The sequence below is a fragment of the Salmo salar genome, chromosome ssa03 (genome assembly GCF_905237065.1).
Source record: "Salmo salar chromosome ssa03, Ssal_v3.1, whole genome shotgun sequence".
Lineage (NCBI taxonomy): Eukaryota > Metazoa > Chordata > Actinopteri > Salmoniformes > Salmonidae > Salmo > Salmo salar.
Genome location: NC_059444.1, coordinates 94,498,184 through 94,523,014, shown reverse-complemented (window position 1 = coordinate 94,523,014; position 24,831 = coordinate 94,498,184). Strand labels below are relative to the sequence as shown.

The following is a 24,831-nucleotide window of genomic DNA, read 5'->3' as shown; positions in this document are numbered from 1 at the left end:
ACCCTTCATAGCATTCTGTCATGTTCTCTCCTCACTACTGACCCTTCATAGCATTCTGTCATGTTCTCTCCTCACTACTGATCCCTCATAGCATTCTGTCATGTTCTCTCCTCACCTCTGACCCTTCATAGCATTCTGTCATGTTCTCTCCTCACTACTGACCCTTCATAGCATTCTGTCATGTTCTCTCCTCACTACTGACCCTTCATAGCATTCTGTCATGTTCTCTCCTCACTACTGACCCTTCATAGCATTCTGTCATGTTCTCTCCTCACCTCTGACCCTTCATAGCATTCTGTCATGTTCTCTCCTCACTACTGATTCCTCATAGCATTCTGTCATGTTCTCTCCTCAATACTGATTCCTCATAGCATTCTATCATGTTCTCTCCTCACCACTGACCCTTCATAGCATTCTGTCATGTTCTCTCCTCACTACTGACCCTTCATAGCATTCTGTCATGTTCTCTCCTCACTACTGACCCTTCATAGCATTCTGTCATGTTCTCTCCTCACTACTGACCCTTCATAGCATTCTGTCATGTTCTCTCCTCACTACTGATCCCTCATAGCATTCTGTCATGTTCTCTCCTCACCTCTGACCCTTCATAGCATTCTGTCATGTTCTCTCCTCACTACTGACCCTTCATAGCATTCTGTCATGTTCTCTCCTCACCTCTGACCCTTCATAGCATTCTGTCATGTTCTTTCCTCACCTCTGACCCTTCATAGCATTCTGCCATGTTCTATTGCTTTGTGTCATGTCAATCAGATGTAGTATGTCTTAATCTAACACAGTCAGGCCCAGAGGATCAAGGCTAACTGGCTAACAGGCTAACAGGCTAATTGGTGACAGGCTAACAGGCTAATTTGTGACAAGCTAACAGGCTAATTGGTGACAGGCTAACAGGCTAACAGGCTAATTGGTGACAGACAAACAGGCTAACGGGCTAATTGGTGACAGGCTAACAGGCTAACAGGCTAATTGGTGACAGGCTAACAAGCTAATTGGTGACAGACTAACAGGTGAATTGGTGACAGGCTTACAGGCTAACAGGCTAACAGGCTAACGAGCTAATTGGTGATAACAGCAAGGAACATCAGATCCATCATTATAAGATAAAAAACAGACAAATCAAAGGGATGTGATGAGTGAATAGTGCTGCATACATTGAGAGAACACACACACACACATACGCACGAATGCATTCACACACACACACACACACACACACACACACACACACACACACACACACACACACACACACACACACACACACACGCACACACACATGCACACACACACACACACAAATACATAGACACACGCACACACTACTCAGAGTAGTGCAACCAGCCACAGCAGAGAACAGCTTGGACACTAACTACACACCAATCACTGACTGACAACACACCAATCACTGACTGACAACACATCTATCACTGACTGACAACACACCAATCACTGACTGACAACACATTTTTCACTGACTGACAACACATCTATCACTGACTGACAACACATCTATCACTGACTGACAACACATCTATCACTGACTGACAACACATCTATCACTGACTGACAACACACCAATCACTGACTGACAACACACCAATCACTGACTGACAACACACCAATCACTGACTGACAACACATCCATCACTGACTGACAACACACCAATCACTGACTGACAACACATCTATCACTGACTGACAACACATCTATCACTGACTGACAACACACCAATCACTGACTGACAACACATCTATCACTGACTGACAACACACCAATCACTGACTGACAACACATCTATCACTGACTGACAACACACCAATCACTGACTGACAACACACCAATCACTGACTGACAACACACCAATCACTGACTGACAACACACCAATCACTGACTGACAACACATCTATCACTGACTGACAACACACCAATCACTGACTGACAACACATCTATCACTGACTGACAACTCATCTATCACTGACTGACAACACACCAATCACTGACTGACAACACATCTATCACTGACTGACAACACACCAATCACTGACTGACAACACATCCATCACTGACTGACAACACATCCATCACTGACTGACAACACACCAATCACTGACTGACAACACATCTATCACTGACTGACAACACACCAATCACTGACTGACAACACACCAATCACTGACTGACAACACACCAATCACTGACTGACAGAGACACTCCGTTGACTCTGTGGTCAGAACCAAACCCTGATCAGCTTTCTACTGTCCACCTGCTGACCACCTGTCCATTCTCCAGACTATTATACTGTCCACCTGTCCATTCTCCAGACTATTATACTGCCTACCTGTCCATTCTCCAGACTATTATACTGTCTACCTGTCCATTCTCCAGACTATTATACTGTCCACCTGTCCATTCTCCAGACTATTATACTGTCCACCTGCTGTCCACCTGTCCATTCTCCAGACTATTATACTGTCCACCTGTCCATTCTCCAGACTATTATACTGTCCACCTGTCCATTCTCCAGACTATTATACTGCCTACCTGTCCATTCTCCAGACTATTATACTGTCCACCTGTCCATTCTCCAGACTATTATACTGTCCACCTGCTGTTCACCTGTCCATTCTCCAGACTATTTTACTTTCCACCTGTCCATTCTCCAGACTATTATACTGTCCACCTGCTGTACACCTGTCCATTCTCCAGACTATTATACTGTCCACCTGTCCATTCTCCAGACTATTATACTGTCCACCTGCTGGACACCTGTCCATTCTCCAGACTATTATACTGTCCACCTGCTGTTCACCTGTCCATTCTCCAGACTATTTTACTTTCCACCTGTCCATTCTCCAGACTATTATACTGTCTACCTGCTGTCCACCTGTCCATTCTCCAGACTATTATACTGTCCACCTGCTGTACACCTGTCCATTCTCCAGACTATTTTACTTTCCACCTGTCCATTCTCCAGACTATTATACTGTCTACCTGCTGTCCACCTGTCCATTCTCCAGACTATTATACTGTCCACCTGTCCATTCTCCAGACTATTATACTGTCTACCTGTCCATTCTCCAGACTATTATACTGTCCACCTGCTGGACACCTGTCCATTCTCCAGACTATTATACTGTCCACCTGTCCATTCTCCAGACTATTATACTGTCCACCTGCTGTACACCTGTCCATTCTCCAGACTATTATACTGTCCACCTGTCCATTCTCCAGACTATTATACTGTCCACCTGCTGGACACCTGTCCATTCTCCAGACTATTATACTGTCCACCTGCTGGACACCTGTCCATTCTCCAGACTATTATACTGTCACCTGTCCATTCTCCAGACTATTATACTATCCACCTGTCCATTCTCCAGACTATTATACTGTCCACCTGCTGGACACCTGTCCATTCTCCAGACTATTATACTGTCCACCTGTCCATTCTCCAGACTATTATACTGTCCACCTGTCCATTCTCCAGACTATTATACTGTCCACCTGCTGTACACCTGTCCATTCTCCAGACTATTATACTGTCCACCTGTCCATTCTCCAGACTATTATACTGTCACCTGTCCATTCTCCAGACTATTATACTGTCACCTGTCCATTCTCCAGACTATTATACTGTCCACCTGTCCATTCTCCAGACTATTATACTGTCCACCTGCTGGACACCTGTCCATTCTCCAGACTATTATACTGTCCACCTGTCCATTCTCCAGACTATTATACTGTCCACCTGTCCATTCTCCAGACTATTATACTGTCCACCTGCTGTACACCTGTCCATTCTCCAGACTATTATACTGTCCACCTGTCCATTCTCCAGACTATTATACTGTCACCTGTCCATTCTCCAGACTATTATACTGTCACCTGTCCATTCTCCAGACTATTATACTGTCCACCTGTCCATTCTCCAGACTATTATACTGTCCACCTGCTGTACACCTGTCCATTCTCCAGACTATTATACTGTCACCTGTCCATTCTCCAGACTATTATACTGTCCACCTGCTGTACACCTGTCCATTCTCCAGACTATTATACTGTCACCTGTCCATTCTCCAGACTATTATACTGTCCACCTGCTGGACACCTGTCCATTCTCCAGACTATTATACTGTCCACCTGTCCATTCTCCAGACTATTATACTGTCCACCTGTCCATTCTCCAGACTATTATACTGTCCACCTGTCCATTCTCCAGACTATTATACTGTCACCTGTCCATTCTCCAGACTATTATACTGTCACCTGTCCATTCTCCAGACTATTATACTGTCACCTGTCCATTCTCCAGACTATTATACTGTCCACCTGTCCATTCTCCAGACTATTATACTGTCACCTGTCCATTCTCCAGACTATTATACTGTCCACCTGTCCATTCTCCAGACTATTATACTGTCCACCTGCTGGACACCTGTCCATTCTCCAGACTATTATACTGTCCACCTGCTGGACACCTGTCCATTCTCCAGACTATTATACTGTCCACCTGCTGGACACCTGTCCATTCTCCAGACTATTATACTGTCCACCTGTCCATTCTCCAGACTATTATACTGTCTACCTGCTGTCCACCTGTCCATTCTCCAGACTATTATACTGTCCACCTGCTGGACACCTGTCCATTCTCCAGACTATTATACTGTCCACCTGCTGTCCACCTGTCCATTCTCCAGACTATTATACTGTCCACCTGCTGGACACCTGTCCATTCTCCAGACTATTATACTGTCCACCTGTCCATTCTCCAGACTATTATACTGTCCACCTGCTGTTCACCTGTCCATTCTCCAGACTATTATACTGTCCACCTGCTGTACACCTGTCCATTCTCCAGACTATTATACTGTCCACCTGTCCATTCTCCAGACTATTATACTGTCACCTGTCCATTCTCCAGACTATTATACTGTCACCTGTCCATTCTCCAGACTATTATACTGTCCACCTGTCCATTCTCCAGACTATTATACTGTCCACCTGCTGTACACCTGTCCATTCTCCAGACTATTATACTGTCACCTGTCCATTCTCCAGACTATTATACTGTCCACCTGCTGTACACCTGTCCATTCTCCAGACTATTATACTGTCACCTGTCCATTCTCCAGACTATTATACTGTCCACCTGCTGGACACCTGTCCATTCTCCAGACTATTATACTGTCCACCTGTCCATTCTCCAGACTATTATACTGTCCACCTGTCCATTCTCCAGACTATTATACTGTCCACCTGTCCGTCCATTCTCCAGACTATTATACTGTCACCTGTCCATTCTCCAGACTATTATACTGTCCACCTGTCCATTCTCCAGACTATTATACTGTCCACCTGTCCATTCTCCAGACTATTATACTGTCACCTGTCCATTCTCCAGACTATTATACTGTCCACCTGTCCATTCTCCAGACTATTATACTGTCCACCTGCTGGACACCTGTCCATTCTCCAGACTATTATACTGTCCACCTGCTGGACACCTGTCCATTCTCCAGACTATTATACTGTCCACCTGCTGGACACCTGTCCATTCTCCAGACTATTATACTGTCCACCTGTCCATTCTCCAGACTATTATACTGTCCACCTGTCCATTCTCCAGACTATTATACTGTCTACCTGCTGTCCACCTGTCCATTCTCCAGACTATTATACTGTCCACCTGCTGGACACCTGTCCATTCTCCAGACTATTATACTGTCCACCTGCTGTCCACCTGTCCATTCTCCAGACTATTATACTGTCCACCTGCTGGACACCTGTCCATTCTCCAGACTATTATACTGTCCACCTGTCCATTCTCCAGACTATTATACTGTCCACCTGCTGTTCACCTGTCCATTCTCCAGACTATTATACTGTCCACCTGCTGGACACCTGTCCATTCTCCAGACTATTATACTGTCCACCTGCTGGACACCTGTCCATTCTCCAGACTATTATACTGTCCACCTGCTGTACACCTGTCCATTCTCCAGACTATTATACTGTCCACCTGTCCATTCTCCAGACTATTATACTGTCCACCTGCTGGACACCTGTCCATTCTCCAGACTATTATACTGTCCACCTGCTGTTCACCTGTCCATTCTCCAGACTATTATACTGTCCACCTGTCCATTCTCCAGACTATTATACTGTCACCTGTCCATTCTCCAGACTATTATACTGTCCACCTGTCCATTCTCCAGACTATTATACTGTCCACCTGCTGGACGAGTGTCCATTCTCCAGACTATTATACTGTCCACCTGTCCATTCTCCAGACTATTATACTGTCCACCTGCTGGACACCTGTCCATTCTCCAGACTATTATACTGTCCACCTGCTGGACACCTGTCCATTCTCCAGACTATTATACTGTCCACCTGCTGTCCACCTGTCCATTCTCCAGACTATTATACTGTCCACCTGCTGCCTACCTGTCCATTCTCCAGACTATTATACTTTCCACCTGTCCATTCTCCAGACTATTATACTGTCCACCTGCTGGACACCTGTCCATTCTCCAGACTATTATACTGTCCACCTGTCCATTCTCCAGACTATTATACTGTCCACCTGTCCATTCTCCAGACTATTATACTGTCCACCTGCTGTCCACCTGTCCATTCTCCAGACTATTATACTGTCTACCTGTCCATTCTCCAGACTATTATACTGTCCACCTGCTGTTCACCTGTCCATTCTCCAGACTATTATACTGTCCACCTGTCCATTCTCAGACTAATATACTGTTACCTGTCCATTCTCCAGACTATTATACTGTCCACCTGTCCATTCTCCAGACTATTATACTGTCCACCTGTCCATTCTCCAGACTATTATACTGTCCACCTGCTGTCCACCTGTCCATTCTCCAGACTATTATACTGTCCACCTGTCCATTCTCCAGACTATTATACTGTCCACCTGTCCATTCTCCAGACTATTATACTGTCCACCTGTCCATTCTCCAGACTATTATACTGTCCACCTGTCCATTCTCCAGACTATTATACTGTCCACCTGCTGGACACCTGTCCATTCTCCAGACTATTATACTGTCCACCTGTCACTCCATTCTCCAGACTATTATACTGTCCACCTGCTGGACACCTGTCCATTCTCCAGACTATTATACTGTCCACCTGTCCATTCTCCAGACTATTATACTGTCCACCTGCTGTACACCTGTCCATTCTCCAGACTATTATACTGTCCACCTGCTGGACACCTGTCCATTCTCCAGACTATTATACTGTCCACCTGTCCATTCTCCAGACTATTATACTGTCCACCTGTCCATTCTCCAGACTATTATACTGTCCACCTGTGTCACCTGTCCATTCTCCAGACTATTATACTGTCCACCTGCTGGCCACCTGTCCATTCTCCAGACTATTATACTGTCCACCTGTCCATTCTCCAGACTATTATACTGTCCACCTGCTGTCACCTGTCCATTCTCCAGACTATTATACTGTCCACCTGCTGTACACCTGTCCATTCTCCAGACTATTATACTGTCCACCTGCTCAGTCCATTCTCCAGACTATTATACTGTCCACCTGCTGGACACCTGTCCATTCTCCAGACTATTATACTGTCCACCTGTCCATTCTCCAGACTATTATACTGTCCACCTGCTGACCCTGTCCATTCTCCAGACTATTATACTGTCCACCTGTCCATTCTCCAGACTATTATACTGTCCACCTGTCCATTCTGGACACCTGTCCATTCTCCAGACTATTATACTGTCCACCTGCTGTACACCTGTCCATTCTCCAGACTATTATACTGTCCACCTGCTGTACACCTGTCCATTCTCCAGACTATTATACTGTCCACCTGCTGTACACCTGTCCATTCTCCAGACTATTATACTGTCCACCTGCTGTTCACCTGTCCATTCTCCAGACTATTATACTGTCCACCTGCTACACCTGTCCATTCTCCAGACTATTATACTGTCCACCTGTCCATTCTCCAGACTATTATACTGTCCACCTGCTGTACACCTGTCCATTCTCCAGACTATTATACTGTCACCTGTCCATTCTCCAGACTATTATACTGTCACCTGTCCATTCTCCAGACTATTATACTGTCACCTGTCCATTCTCCAGACTATTATACTGTCCACCTGCTGGACACCTGTCCATTCTCCAGACTATTATACTGTCTACCTGTCCATTCTCCAGACTATTATACTGTCCACCTGTCCATTCTCCAGACTATTATACTGTCCACCTGTCCATTCTCCAGACTATTATACTGTCCACCTGTCCATTCTCCAGACTATTATACTGTCCACCTGCTGGACACCTGTCCATTCTCCAGACTATTCATATTTACTAGGCTCCCCCCCCCCCTCACCCATTGTGGAGTGGATTAGGTGCAGATCTGCTGCTGATGATGGTGACATTTTGATTTCCCCAGCAGGGTTCCATGAAGGCAGAGGAGAGCCAACACATCCACCTTATCAGGCTGAGGCTTAGTACTGTACTGCTTCACACACACACACACACACACACACACACACACACACACACACACACACACACACACACACACACACACACACACACACACACACACACACACACACACACACACACACACACACACACGCAGATACACACACACACACACACACGCAGATACACACACGGGCCTTAGCGCTGATGAAACCAGGTTATAGAAGGATGTTGAAGCCTTGAGACAATTGAGACATGGATTGTGTATGTGTTCCATCCAGAGGGTGAATGGGAGAAAAAAAAATGTTTAAGTGTCAGGGCCTCCCGAGTGGCGCAGCGGTCTAAGGCACTGCATCACAGTGTCACTACAACCGACTGTGTCTGGGAGACCCATGAGGCAGCCCAGCGTTGTCCAGGTTAGGGGAGGGTTTGGCCGGCCGGGATTTCCTTGTCCCATAGTGGGTCCTTGTGGCGGGCCGGGCGCCTGCAAGCTGACTTCGGTCGCCAGTTGGACAGGGTTTCCTCGAACACATTGGTGCGGCTGGGTTCCGGGTTAAGTGGGCATTGTGTCAAGAAGCAGTGCAGCTTGGCTGGGTTGTGTTCCGGAGGATGCATGGCTCTCAACCTTCGCCTCTCCCGAGTCCATAGGGGAGTTGCAGCGATGGGACAAGACTGTAACTACCAATTGGATATCACAAAATTGGGGAGAAAAAGGGGTAAAAATAAAAAAAAACATGTGTCTTTGAACGGGGTATGGTAGTAGGTGGATGCTGGCCCATGTGGACTTGTGTTTCCCAGTGGTGTCCAGTTAGCTGGATGTCCTTTGGGTGGTGGACCATTCTTGATACACACGGGAAACTGTTGAGTGTGAAAAACCCAGCAGTGTTGCAGTTCTTAACACAAACCGGTGCGCCTGGCACCTACTACCATACCCCGTTCAAAGACATATGTTTTTTAAACTTTTACCCCTTTTTCTCCCCAATTTTGTGATATCCAATTGGTAGTTACAGTCTTGTCCCATCACTGCAACTCCCCTATGGACTGTGGAACGCTTTGACACATTGTAGAGTCCATGTCCGAAGAATTGAGGTTGTTCTGAGGGCAAAAGGGGGTGAAACTCAATATTAGGTAGGTGTTCCTAATGTTTTGTACACTCAATGTATATGTAAAAATGAACGATTGCAAAGCATGCTGAGTATTATTCTAATGAGTTCATTTTCACATGTACATTTACATGTTGGTAGTTTAGCAGACGCTCTTATCCAGACTCTTAAGCCTTCTGCAAGCTTATCAAATCAAATTTGATTTGTCACATACACATGGTTAGCAGGTGTTAATGCAAGTGTAGCGAAATGCTTGTGCTTCTAGTTCCGACAGTGCAGTAATATCTAACAAGTAATCTAACAATTCCACAACAACTACTTTATTCACACAAATGTAAAGTTATGGAATAAGAATATGTACATATAAATATATGGATGAGCGATGGCCGTGCGGCATAGGCAAGATGCAATAGATGGTATAAAATACAGTATATACATATGAGATGGGTAATGTAAGATATGTAAACATTATTATAGTTGCATTATTTAAAGTGACTAGTGATCCATTTTGTTAAAGTTGTGATCCTTAACTAGTCTCTCAAAGCACTTCATGATGACAGAAGTGAGTGCTATGGGGCGATAGTCATTTAGTTCAGTTATCTTTGCTTTCTTGGGTACAGGAACAATGGTGGCCATCTTGAAGCATGTGAGGACAGCAGACTGGGATAGGGAGAGATTGAATATGTCCGTAAACACTCCAGCCAGCTGGTCTGTGCATGCTCTGAGGACGCGGCTAGGGATGCTGTCTGGGCCAGCAGCCTTGCGAGGGTTAACATGTTTAAATATCTTACTCATGTCGGCCACAGAGAGGGGGGGGGATTTTTGTCATCCCTAACCATGACTCAAGTATGATGGCATAGTCTTAAACCCTAAATACCAGATTAGAGGGCAAGACAGAGAGAGAGAGAGAGAGAGAGAGAGAGAACAGACAGAGGGCGAGACAGAGAGACAGAGAGGGCAAGACAGAGAGACAGAGAGAGAGAGTGAGGGAGAGAGAGAGAGACAGAGAGAGAGTGAGGGAGAGTGACAGAGAGAGAGAGGGTGAGAGAGAGAGAGAGAGAGAGAGAGAGAGAGGGAGAGAGACAAAGGGCAAGACAGAGAGGGAAAGACAGAGAGACAGAGAGAGAGAGTGAGGGAGAGAGAGAGACAGAGAGAGACAGACAGACAGAGAGAGAGCGAGGGAGAGTGACAGAGAGAGAGAGAGAGGGTGAGAGAGAGAGAGAGAGGGAGAGAGAACGAGGGAGAGAGAGCAAAGGAGAGAGAGAGAGATATCCATCCCTTCATCCATGGGAGTAGCACATAACTGGGAGAGGAGACGTAACGGAGGACGAGGATGAGGAGAGGCTATTTGTACTGTTTTTCTCCACTCCTTGCAATGGAGACTCATCCATCCGTCCATCTCTACACAGAAGGAAGAAATGACCCAACCTACCTTGGTATTCCCTGTCAGAAAAGCTTCATTTGTCGAGTTAGTGTTCACATGCCTTTAGCGTTAGCGTGCCTTTAGCGTTAGCGTGCCTTTAGCGTTAGCGTGCCTTTATCGTTAGTGTGCCTTTAGCGTTAGCATTGGTGAGTCTTACTCCTTAACGACCTGAGAAATCATCGTTAGTTCCCTAGCTCTCCTGGCCCAGGCTCAACAGGAGAGAGCAGAGTGGGCAATTACAAACACACTGGTTGTGTCCCAAATGACAACCTATATTCCCTATATAGTGCACTACTGTGGACCATGTAGGGAATGGGGTGGCATTTTGGACTGGTCCTGTTCCTGATGATGAGTGAACCGTTAGAAATAAGGTCATCTGGCCAGGCAAACAGAGGGGGCCCCAGTTAAAACCCTACTAATGGGACATAGAGAGAGAGACTAGGAAAAAACATCAGAGCAGAGAGCAAGAGAGAGAGAGAGAGAGAGAGAGAGAGAGAGAGAGAGAGAGAATGAGTAGATATAGAGCACATATAGAGCAGAGAGAGAGAGAGTGTAGAGAGAGAGAGAGAGAGAGAGAGAGAGAGAGAGAGAGAGAGAGAGAGAGAGAGAGAGAGAGAATGAGTAGATATAGAGCACATATAGAGCAGAGAGAGAGAGAGTGTAGAGAGAGAGAGAGAGAGAGAGAGAGAGAGAGAGGAGCAGATATAGAGCAGAGAGAGTGAGAGAGAGCAGATATAGAGCAGAGAGAGAGAGAGAGAGGTGTAGAGAGGAGAGAGAGAGCAGATATAGAGAGAACATGCAGAATTCTGCAAAAATATCCTCCGTGTACAACGTTAAACACAAAATTAGGCCGAACCCACTATCTATATATATATATATATATATATATATATATATATATATATATATATATATATATATATATATATATATGTAATAATGACAATTGCAACAATACTGAAGGAACACTTTTATTTTAACGTAATATAATACATCAATAAAATCAATTTAGTCTCAAATAAATAATGAAACATGTTCAATTTGGTTTAAATAATGCAAAAACAAAGTGTTGGAGAAGAAAGTAAAAGTGCAATATGTGCCATGTCAGAAAGCTAACGTTTAAGTTCCTTGCTCAGAACATGAGAACATATGAAACCTGGTGGTTCCTTTTAACATGAGTCTTCAATATTCCCAGGTAAGAAGTTTTAGGTTGTAGTTATTATAGGAATTATAGGACTACTTCTCTCTATACCATTTGTATTTCATATAACTTTGACTATTGGATGTTCTTATAGGCACTATAGTATTATAGTATAGTATAAGCACTATAGTATTATAGTATAGTATAAGCACTATAGTATTATAGTATAGTATAAGCACTATAGTATTATAGTATAGTATAGGCACTATAGTATTATTGTCACGTCCTGACCAGTAAAGGGGTCATTTGTCATTGTACTATGGTCAGGGCGTGGCAGGGGGTGTTGTTTTGGTGTGCTTTGGGGTTAGTTTGTTTCATGGGGATTTGTTCTAGTTTTCATTTTCTATGTGTGGCCGAGTATGGTTTCCAATCAGAGGCAGGTGTCTTTCGTTGTCTCTGATTGGAAGCCATACTTAGGCAGCCTGTTTTTTCCTGTGGGTTGTGGGTGGGTGTTTTTTCATATAGTCTGTGTACCTTACGGAACTGTCGATTGTCGTTTTGTTATTTTTGTTTAAGTGTTCACTTTATACGTTAATAAAAGTTGATGAGCACCGCTGCGCTTTGGTCTAATCCTTCCGACAGATGTGACAATTATAGTATAGGCACTATAGTATTATAGTATAGGCACTATAGTATTATAGTATAGGCACTATAGTATAGACACTATATAGTAAACTTTTCTTATATATATATATATAAAAATCGTCCGATTAATCGGTTTCAGCTTTTTTTGGTCCTCCAATAATCGGTATCGGCGTTGAAAAATCATAATCGGTCGACCTCTACCAAGGACAGCAACACAATTAGACCCAAACAAATCATGAGAAAACAAAAAGATAATTACTTGACACATTGGAAAGAATTAACAAAAAACTAAGCAAACTAGAATGCTATTTGGCCCTAAACAGAGAGTACAGAGTGACAGAACATCTGACCACTGTGACTGACCCAAACTTAAGGAAAGCTTTGACTATGTACAGACACAGTGAGCATTGCCTTGCTATTGAGAAAGGCCACCGTAGGCAGACCCGGCTCTCAAGAGAAGACAGGTTATGTGCACACTGCCCACAAAATGAGGTGGAAACTGAGCTGCACTTCCTAACCTCCTGCCATATGTATGACCATATTAGAGACACATATTTCCCTCAGAATATACAAAGAATATTAAAACAAATCAAATCAATCCCATTTCTACTGGGTGAAATACCACAGTGTGTCATCCCAGCAGCAAGATCTGTGACCTGTTGCCACAAGAAAAGGTCAACCAGTGAAGAACAAACACCATTGTAAATACAACCCATATTTATCTCTTTATTTTATTTACCTTTCAAACTATTTACACATTTTTACAATTGTGCATAACCAATAATCTAACATTTGAAATGTCTATATTCTTTAAAAACATTTGTGAGTAATATTTACTGTTACTTTTTGATTGTTTATTTCCTTTGTTTATTTCTCTTTTGTTTATTGTTTATGTGAAAATATGTTTCCCATGCCAATACAGCCCTTTGAATTTAATTGAATTTAATTGAGAGAGCAGAGAGAGAGCAGAGAAAGAGAGTGAGAGGGAGAGGGAGAGGGAGAGGGAGAGAGAGAGAGAGCAGAGATAAACAAGGATTGTTGTCACATTATTGTCCTGTTGTTTTCTTAGTCATGCTCTAGATAGCTTGTGTTGTGGTTTATTAATGGGAACATCTAAACCTACATCAACATCACCAATAAACAATCTACATCAACCAGATAGTCTCGGCCTTAAAGGCTGTGAAGAATTAGACTCACTTAGTTTCAACATTTTACCAAAGCTACCTCAACCGTCCATTAACAGAAGGTCCAGAAGGGTAAAGCAACAATCAGCAATTTAGGCAGCTGTGATATGTTTGTAACAAATTACAATTGTATCAATGAAAAGCAAACAGATAGAATTCCACCTCTTTAAGGAATACCTGGGATAGGATATAGTAATCCTTCTAACCCCCCCCCCAAAAAAAAAGATATAGATGCACTATTGTAAAGTGGTTGTTCCATTGGATATCTTAAGGTGAATGCACCAATTTGTAAGTCGCTCTGGATAAGAGCGTCTGCTAAATGACGTAAATGTAAAAAAATGTAAATGTAGAATGAAACTACATTAGCTTGGTACAAACACTAACGGGGACTGGGTGTGTCTGAGTCCCAAATGGTAACATAACCACAAATAACAACCACTAACAACCCTGTTACGTTCCCCACTTTCTGTGTTGTGGGTTTGTATGTATGGGTTTGTATGTATGGGTTTGTATGTATGGGTTTGTATGTATGGGTTTGTATGTAAGGGTTTGTTTGTATGGGTTTGTATGTATGGGTTTGTATGTATGGGTTTGTATGTAAGGGTTTGTATGTATGGGTTTGTATGTATGGGTTTGTATGTAAGGGTTTGTATGTATGGGTTTGTATGTATGGGTTTGTATGTATGGGTTTGTATGTATGGGTTTGTATGTAAGGGTTTGTATGTATGGGTTTGTATGTATGGGTTTGTATGTAAGGGTTTGTATGTATGGGTTTGTATGTATGGGTTTGTATGTATGGGTTTGTATGTATGGGTTTGTATGTATGGGTTTGTATGTAAGGGTTTGTATGTATGGGTTTGTATGTAAGGGTTTGTATGTATGGGTTTGTATGTATGGGTTTGTATGTAAGGGTTTGTATGTATGGGTTTGTATGTATGGGTTTGTATGTATGGGTTTGTATGTATGGGTTTGTATGTATGGGTTTGTATGTAAGGGTTTGTATGTATGGGTTTGTATGTATGGGTTTGTATGTATGGGTTTGTATGTATGGGTTTGTATGTATGGGTTTGTATGTAAGGGTTTGTATGTATGGGTTTGTATGGGTTTGTATGTAAGGGTTTGTATGTATGGGTTTGTATGTAAGGGTTTGTATGTAAGGGTTTGTATGTAAGGGTTTGTATGTATGGGTTTGTATGTATGGGTTTGTTTGTATGGGTTTGTATGTAAGGGTTTGTATGTATGGGTTTGTATGTATGTATGGGTTTGTATGTATGGGTTTGTATGTATGGGTTTGTATGGGTTTGTATGTAAGGGTTTGTATGTATGGGTTTGTATGTAAGGGTTTGTATGTATGGGTTTGTATGTAAGGGTTTGTATGTAAGGGTTTGTATGTAAGGGTTTGTATGTATGGGTTTGTATGTATGTATGGGTTTGTATGTAAGGGTTTGTATGTACAGTCCCATACCTCTTTCACTCCCCCTACAGTCCCATACCTCTTTCACTCCCCCTACAGTCCCATACCTCTTTACCTCCACCTACAGTCCCACACCTCTTTCACTCCACCTACAGTCCCACACCTCTTTCACTCCACCTACAGTCCCATACCTCTTTCACTCCACCTACAGTCCCACACCTCTTTCACTCCACCTACAGTCCCATACCTCTTTCACTCCACCTACAGTCCCATACCTCTTTACCTCCACCTACAGTCCCATACCTCTTTACCTCCACCTACAGTCCCATACCTCTTTCACTCCACCTACAGTCCCACACCTCTTTCACTCCACCTACAGTCCCATACATCTATCACTCCACCTACAGTCCCACACCTCTTTTACTCCACCTACAGCCCCATACCTCTTTCACTCCACCTACAGTCCCACACCTCTTTCACTCCACCTACAGTCCCATACCTCTTTCACTCCACCTACAGTCCCACACCTCTTTCACTCCACCTACAGTCCCATACCTCTTTCACTCCACCTACAGTCCCACACCTCTTTCACTCCCCCTACAGTCCCATACCTCTTTCACTCCACCTACAGTCCCACACCTCTTTCACTCCCCCTACAGTCCCATACCTCTTTCACTCCACCTACAGTCCCACACCTCTTTCACTCCCCCTACAGTCCCATACCTCTTTACCTCCACCTACAGTCCCATACCTCTTTCACTCCACCTACAGTCCCACACCTCTTTCACTCCACCTACAGTCCCATATCTCCCATTTGAAAGATATAAAGAATGCAATTTCCCAGGAGGAATTTCACTTCATTGGCATGAAGGACACTAATTACTATGGGTATATTACTGTGTTGGGTCGTGTGTTGATACACTGAGCTGTCTCTGTAGGGTATATTACTGTGTTGGGTCGTGTGTTGATGCACTGAGCTGCCTCTGTAGGGTATATTACTGTGTTGGGTCGTGTGTTGATGCACTGAGCTGTCTCTGTAGGGTATATTACTGTGTTGATACACTGAGCTGTCTCTGTAAGGTATATTACTGTGTTGATGCACTGAGCTGCCACTGTAAGGTATATTACTGTGTTGATGCACTGAGCTGCCTCTGTAGGCTATATTACTGTGTTGATACACTGAGCTGTCTCTGTAAGGTATATTACTGTGTTGATGCACTGAGCTGCCTCTGTAGGCTATATTACTGTGTTGATGCACTGAGCTGTCTCTGTAGGGTATATTACTGTGTTGGGTCGTGTGTTGATGCACTGAGCTGCCTCTGTAGGGTATATTACTGTGTTGATACACTGAGCTGTCTCTGTAGGGTATATTACTGTGTTGATACACTGAGCTGTCTCTGTAGGGTATATTACTGTGTTGATACACTGAGCTGTCTCTGTTGGGTATATTACTGTGTTGATACACTGAGCTGCCTATGTAGGGTATATTACTGTGTTGATACACTGAGCTGTCTCTGTAGGTCATATTACTGTGTTGATACACTGAGCTGTCTCTGTAGGGTATATTACTGTGTTGATACACTGAGCTGTCTCTGTAGGGTATATTACTGTGTTGATACACTGAGCTGTCTCTGTAGGGTATATTACTGTGTTGATACACTGAGCTGCCTATGTAGGGTATATTACTGTGTTGATACACTGAGCTGTCTCTGTAAGGTATATTACTGTGTTGATACACTGAGCTGTCTCTGTAGGGTATATTACTGTGTTGGGTCGTGTGTTGATGCACTGAGCTGCCTCTGTAGGGTATATTACTGTGTTGATACACTGAGCTGTCTCTGTAGGGTATATTACTGTGTTGATACACTGAGCTGTCTCTGTAGGGTATATTACTGTGTTGATACACTGAGCTGTCTCTGTTGGGTATATTACTGTGTTGATACACTGAGCTGCCTATGTAGGGTATATTACTGTGTTGATACACTGAGCTGTCTCTGTAGGTCATATTACTGTGTTGATACACTGAGCTGTCTCTGTAGGGTATATTACTGTGTTGATACACTGAGCTGTCTCTGTAGGGTATATTACTGTGTTGATACACTGAGCTGTCTCTGTAGGGTATATTACTGTGTTGATACACTGAGCTGTCTCTGTAGGGTATATTACTGTGTTGATACACTGAGCTGTCTCTGTAGGTTATATTACTGTGTTGATACACTGAGCTGCCTCTGTAGGGTATATTACTGTGTTGATACACTGAGCTGCCTCTGTAGGGTATATTACTGTGTTGATACACTGAGCTGTCTCTGTAGGGTATATTACTGTGTTGATACACTGAGCTGTCTCTGTAGGGTATATTACTGTGTTGATACACTGAGCTGCCTATGTAGGGTATATTACTGTGTTGATACACTGAGCTGTCTCTGTAGGGTATATTACTGTGTTGATACACTGAGCTGTCTCTGTAGGGTATATTACTGTGTTGAGTCGTGTGTTGATACACTGAGCTGCCTATGTAGGGTATATTACTGTGTTGATACACTGAGCTGTCTCTGTAGGGTATATTACTGTGTTGATACACTGAGCTGCCTCTGTAGGGTATATTACTGTGTTGATACACTGAGCTGTCTCTGTAGGGTATATTACTGTGTTGATACACTGAGCTGTCTCTGTAGGGTATATTACTGTGTTGATACACTGAGCTGTCTCTGTATGGTATATTACTGTGTTGATACACTGAGCTGCCTATGTAGGGTATATTACTGTGTTGATACACTGAGCTGTCTCTGTAGGGTATATTACTGTGTTGATACACTGAGCTGCCTCTGTAGGGTATATTACTGTGTTGATACACTGAGCTGCCTCTGTAGGGTATATTACTGCGTTGATACACTGAGCTGTCTCTGTAGGGTATATTACTGTGTTGATACACTGAGCTGCCTCTGTAGGGTATATTACTGTGTTGATACACTGAGCTGCCTCTGTAGGGTATATTACTGTGTTGATACACTGAGCTGTCTCTGTAGGGTATATTACTGTGTTGATACACTGAGCTGTCTCTGTAGGGTATATTACTGTGTTGATACACTGAGCTGTCTCTGTAGGGTATATTACTGTGTTGATACACTGAGCTGCCTATGTAGGGTATATTACTGTGTTGATACACTGAGCTGTCTCTGTAGGGTATATTACTGTGTTGATACACTGAGCTGTCTCTGTAGGGTATATTACTGTGTTGAGTCGTGTGTTGATACACTGAGCTGCCTATGTAGGGTATATTACTGTGTTGATACACTGAGCTGTCTCTGTAAGGTATATTACTGTGTTGATACACTGAGCTGTCTCTGTAGGGTATATTACTGTGTTGGGTCGTGTGTTGATGCACTGAGCTGTCTCTGTAGGGTATATTACTGTGTTGGGTCGTGTGTTGATACACTGAGCTGCCTCTGTAGGGTATATTTCTGTGTTGATACACTGAGCTGTCTCTGTAGGGTATATTACTGTGTTGATACACTGAGCTGCCTCTGTAGGGTATATTACTGTGTTGATACACTGAGCTGCCTCTGTAGGGTATGTTACTGTGTTGATACACTGAGCTGCCTCTGTAGGGTATATTACTGTGTTGATACACTGAGCTGTCTCTGTAGGGTATATTACTGTGTTGATACACTGAGCTGCCTCTGTAGGGTATGTTACTGTGTTGATACACTGAGCTGCCTCTGTAGGGTATATTACTGTGTTGATGCACTGAGCTGCCTCTGTAGGGTATATTACTGTGTTGAGTCGTGTGTTGATACACTGAGCTGCCTCTGTAGGGTATATTACTGTGTTGATACACTGAGCTGTCTCTGTAGGGTATATTACTGTGTTGGGTCGTGTGTTGATGCACTGAGCTGCCTCTGTAAGGTATATTACTGTGTTGATACACTGAGCTGTCTCTGTAGGGTATATTACTGTGTTGATACACTGAGCTGCCTCTGTAGGCTATATTACTGTGTTGATACACTGAGCTGCCTCTGTAGGGTATATTACTGTGTTGATACACTGAGCTGCCTCTGTAGGGTATATTACTGTGTTGATGCACTGAGCTGCCTCTGTAGGGTATATTACTGTGTTGATACACTGAGCTGCCTCTGTAGGGTATATTACTGTGTTGATACACTGAGCTGTCTCTGTAGGGTATATTACTGTGTTGATACACTGAGCTGCCTCTGTAGGGTATATTACTGTGTTGATACACTGAGCTGCCTCTGTAGGCTATATTACTGTGTTGATACACTGAGCTGCCTCTGTAGGGTATATTACTGTGTTGATACACTGAGCTGTCTCTGTAGGGTATATTACTGTGTTGATACACTGAGCTGCCTCTGTAGGGTATATTACTGTGTTGATACACTGAGCTGCCTCTGTAGGGTATATTACTGTGTTGATACACTGAGCTGTCTCTGTAGGGTATATTACTGTGTTGATACACTGAGCTGTCTCTGTAGGGTATATTACTGTGTTGATGCACTGAGCTGTCTCTGTAGGGTATATTACTGTGTTGATACACTGAGCTGTCTCTGTAGGGTATATTACTGTGTTGATGCACTGAGCTGTCTCTGTAGGGTATATTACTGTGTTGATACACTGAGCTGCCTATGTAGGGTATATTACTGTGTTGAGTCGTGTGTTGATACACTGAGCTGTCTCTGTAGGGTATATTGGGAATACAACATCTATTTGCCAAATCCTGTGTACAGCCGACTACACTCCATACTAGTGGAATCTGGAAAGTAGACATCACACATAGGCCCTCTACATAGAGAGAAATGTTAGGTCTACTCATCTTGGCATCTGGGACGGAAATGTAAAAAACACAAGAAAAACATTGGATGTGTTAGCCTAACAGCTGGAGCCATCATAACCTGGAGATTGGATTACATCTGAGATTTACTGTATGTGACCTTCAGTAGACAGACAGACACAGAGAGAGACACAGACAGACATATAGATAGGTACAGGCAGACAGACACAGAGAGATATACAGAGATTTACATACCCCAGACAGTTTATTAGGTACACCACGCCGTTCATGAAAATGGATCGCTCCTACAGACAGTGAGTCACGTGGCCGTGGCCGTGCTGTATAAAGCAGGCACACAGTGAGTCACGTGGCCGTGCTGTATAAAGCAGGCAGACAGGTATCAAGGCATTCAGTTACTGTTCTATTGAAAGTTAGAATAGGCGAAACCAGTAACCTAAGTGACTTAGTATCTCAGAAACGTCTGCCCTCCTGGGCTTTCACGCACGACAGTGTCTAGGGTTTATCCAGAATGGAGCGACAAACACAAAACATCCAGTCAGCGGCAGACCTGTTGGAGAAAACAGCTCGTTGATGAGAGAAGACGAAGAAGAACGGCAAGAACGGTGCAAGCTGACAGGCGGAGCCACAAACAGACCAATAGCGGCCCAGTACAACAGTGGTGTGTAGAACGGCATCTCAGAATGCACAACTCGTCAGTCCTTGTCACGGATTGGCTATTACAGCAGACGACCACACCGGGTTCCACTCCCATCAGCTACAAACAGGAAGAAGCAGCTCCAGTGGACATTTGAGGAGTAGGAAAACATCGCCTGGTCCGACGAATCCCGGTTCAGGATCTGGCATAAGCAGCATGAGTTCATGGACATTTCAGTTGAATACATTCAGTTGTGCAACTGACTATGTATCCCCCCTTTCCCTTTCCATCCTGCCTGGTACAGGCTGGTGGTGGTGGTGGTGGTGGTGGTGTAATGGTGGTGGTGGTGGTGTAATGGTGGTGGTGACGGTGGTGGTGGTGACGGTGGTGGTGGTGGTGGTGGTGGTGGTGGTGGTGGTGCTGGTGGTGGTGGTGCTGGTGGTGGTGGTGCTGGTGGTGGTGGTGGTGGTGGTGTAATGGTGGTGGTGACAGTGGTGGTGGTGGTGGTGGTGGTGGTGGTGGTGGTGGTGGTATGGTGGTGGTGGTGGTGGTGGGGATGGTGGTGCTGGTGGTGGTGGTGGTGGTGGTGTAATGGTGTGGGGAATGTTTTTCCTGGCACACGTTAGGTCCCTTGATACCAACTGAGAAACAAACATTTCCGACACCTTGTAGAATCCATTCCCCGAAGGATTCAGGCTGTTCTGGAGGCACAGCGGTGTCAAGTTGTCTGGATGTCCTTTGGGTGGTGGACCATTCTTGATACACACAGGAAACTGTTGAGCGTGAAGAACACAGCAGCGTTGCAGTTTTTGACACAAACCAGTGCACCTGGCACCTACTACCCTACCCCGTTCAAAGGTTTTTTATTTATTTCACCTTTATTTAACCAGGTAGGCTAGTTGAGAACAAGATCTCATTTGCAACTGCGACCTGGCCAAGATAAAGCATAGCAATTCGACACATACAACAATACAGAGTTACACATGGAGTAAACAAAACATACAGTCAATAATACAGTAGAACAAAAGAAAACAAAAAGTCTATATTCAGTGAGTGCAAATGATGTAAGATAAGGGAGTTAAGGCAATAAATAGGCCATGGTGGTGAAGTAATTACAATATAGCAATTAAACACTGGAATGGTAGATGTGCAGAAGATGAATGTACAAGTAGAGATACTGGGGTGCAAAGGAGCAAGATAAATAAATAAATACAGTATGGGGATGAGGTAGGTAGGTAGATGGGCTGTTTGCAGATGGGCTATGTCTGAATGGCACACATACACAATCCATGTCCAATTGTCTCAAGGCTTAAAAATCTATATTTAACCTGTCTCCTCCCGTTCATCTACACTCTCAGGAAAAAAGATGCTACCTAGAACCTTAAAGGGTTCTTCAACTGTATCCATAGGAGAACCCTTTGAAGAACCCTTTTTGGTTGCAGGTAGAACCCTTTCTACCTGGAACCAAAAAGGGTTCTCTTTTGGGGACAGCCGTAGAACCCTTTCTACCTGGAACCAAAAAGGGTTCTCTTTTGGGGACAGCCATAGAACCCTTTCTACCTGGAACCAAAAAGGGTTCTCTTTTGGGGACAGCCGTAGAACCCTTTCTACCTGGAACCAAAAAGGGTTCTCTTTTGGGGACAGCCGTAGAACCCTTTTGGAACCCTTTTTTCTGAATGAAGTGGATTTAACAAGTGAGATCAATAAGGGATCATAGACTGACCAGGTGAAAGCTATGTCATGAAAAGAGCAGGTGTTCTTAATGTTTTGTACACTCGGTGTAGATAGATAGATATGTATTTATCTAGTCTCAGGAAGGAAAGATACAGAGCATTGATCAGAAAAGCAGGGAACTGTAATATAGTGATATCCTGCTGAGACAGACAGAGACAGGTAGTTTACAGGCTGCACCTCAGCTGTCTGTCTTCCTGCCCTGCCTGCCTGCCTGCCTGTCTGTCTGTATGCCTGTCAGTATGCCTGTCTACCTGTCTGTCTGCCTGTCTGCCTGCCCGTCTTCCTGTCCTGCCTGTCTGTCAGTCTGTATGCCTGTATGTCTACCTGTCTGTCTTCCTGCCCTGCCTGTATATATGCCTTTCAGTCTGCCTGCCTGTCTCCTGCCCTGCCTTTTTATGTTTGTATGCCTGTCTTTATTATCCTGCTGACGAGACGAGTAGCTCCTCAGCTGTCTGTCTTCCTGCCCTGCCTGCCTGCCTGCCTGTCTGTCTGTATGCCTGCATATGCCGGTTCTGCCTCCCGCTGTCCGTGTATGCCTATCTGTCTGCCTACATGACCTGCCTGTCTTCCTGCCCTGCCTGTCTATATGCCTGTCAGTCTGCCTGCCTGTCTTTCTGCCCTGCCTGTCTGCCTACCTTCCCTGCCTGTCTTCCTGTCCTGCCTGTCTGTCTGCCTACCTACCCTGTCTGTCTGTCTACCTACCTGCCCTGCCTGTATGCCTGTCTGTCTGCCTGTATGCATGTCTGTCTGCCTACCTACCCTGCCTGTCTGTTATAAGGATATTGTAACGGTTAAATAAGCTTCCACATGATACTAAAATATGTCATTTCAATGTTTTGTATTGATGTTGGTTGGTTGAATGTAAGCTTCACAATTTTATAAAGATGTATCGGCAAAACTGTACAGTGACAAACGAAACAGCAGACACCAATAGTTTTCCAAATCTATAATTGTTTTATTTCTAATTCATTATAGAGAAATGATTCATGTGAAATGAATGAGTGCATTGATAAAGAAGCCTAATGTTAACCTGGCAAATGTAACCTCACGTATGCAGACACACGATCTCAGGTAAAACAGTAATAATATCCATTAGGTCTGTCTGACTCGCCATAGCCATGATGATAGACCGAGCGATGTCTGAATACCCAGGAGGAACATGCCGACCTGTGGTTGGCGAGCGTACAGATGTGTTGACGTCAATGACAACGTATCTTTCTATTTAAACCATGTCAACTAAATGATCCTATCAGACAGGTTTGATATTACACCAAATCGTATAATCCACCAGAAAATAAATCCAACGGTCACCTCGAGATCACATTCGGTTCTGGCTGGCAACCTGTTTGTCTCAGTGCCACATCAACGTTGGCGATTAATACATTTATAATAAACTAACGTACACGCATACGGCCTAATAATGTTGTGATGTTCATATTTCAAAACATTTGCACAGACAGGAGCTTCTTTGGATCAAATATCCTCCAAATTCTCATTCATCATCATAAGCAACCGTGGATCTCGTCAACCGACAGATGGAGACTTACCTCATCTCTGTCACCCTGCCCGAACTGGAGCCCCAAATCCACAAAATGCTCGACCCGAATGTAACCGTCAGCATCCTCATCACACACGTCGAATACCTCCTTGAGCTTTTTCAGGAACCCTAGAAGCTGTTCTTGATCGGGGAAGACGTTTCCTTCCATCTTAGAGTTCGGTTTGTCAGATAATGTCGTTATTGAACGGACTTTGTTTGAATTCGTTCTGTAGTCGCCATCATTCCGGTTGCTGTTCTCCGCTGGTACCGTTGCTGACTGGCTCGGTTGGTGCTGTGACATCAGCAGCATCCCGCTACGGAATGGGAAGGACCACTGATCGACGCGCGGTGGGTAGAGACGATAAATGGCTACGATTCACGATCATGAAGAGAGAAAAAAAAAACATCGACCGACGTAAACATCTACCCATGAGCGTGTTTTTAAAGTGTCATGTCAGGTGTTTTTATTTTAGGATATTGAGAAAGATACAAGGTGATGTTATTGTGACACCATCTAGCTCCTTGATTGTTTTCCAACCATAAGACTATTGAATAGAAAATTGGAAGTTAATCATTACTGTAAATCAATGTGAAATGGTGATATTTAAAAGTAAAAACAGAACTAAATATGACACGTTCTCCAATCGACAATGTATGTATTTTCCTTGTACACGCCCCAGCTCCATGGTTACCCTGAATAG

The 24,831-nt window shown here is 43.9% G+C and overlaps 1 protein-coding gene across 2 annotated transcripts in view; it reads right to left on the bottom strand.

Annotated features, from left to right (window-relative positions):
* LOC123724056 (rab11 family-interacting protein 4A) overlaps positions 1-24,520 on the bottom strand; it is a 116,264-nt gene extending 91,744 nt beyond the window's left edge. Inside the window, exon 1 of one of the 2 annotated variants that reach the window (XR_006769308.1) lies at positions 24,141-24,520. Coding sequence is in view for 1 of the 2 variants with exons in the window: in XM_045715863.1 (XP_045571819.1) it covers positions 24,141-24,440 (300 nt within the window). In the remaining variant the exon portion in view is untranslated. The remainder of the gene's footprint in view (positions 1-24,140) is intronic. The other variant, XM_045715863.1, reaches the window with a different exon arrangement.
* Positions 24,521-24,831: the final 311 nt, after the last annotated feature.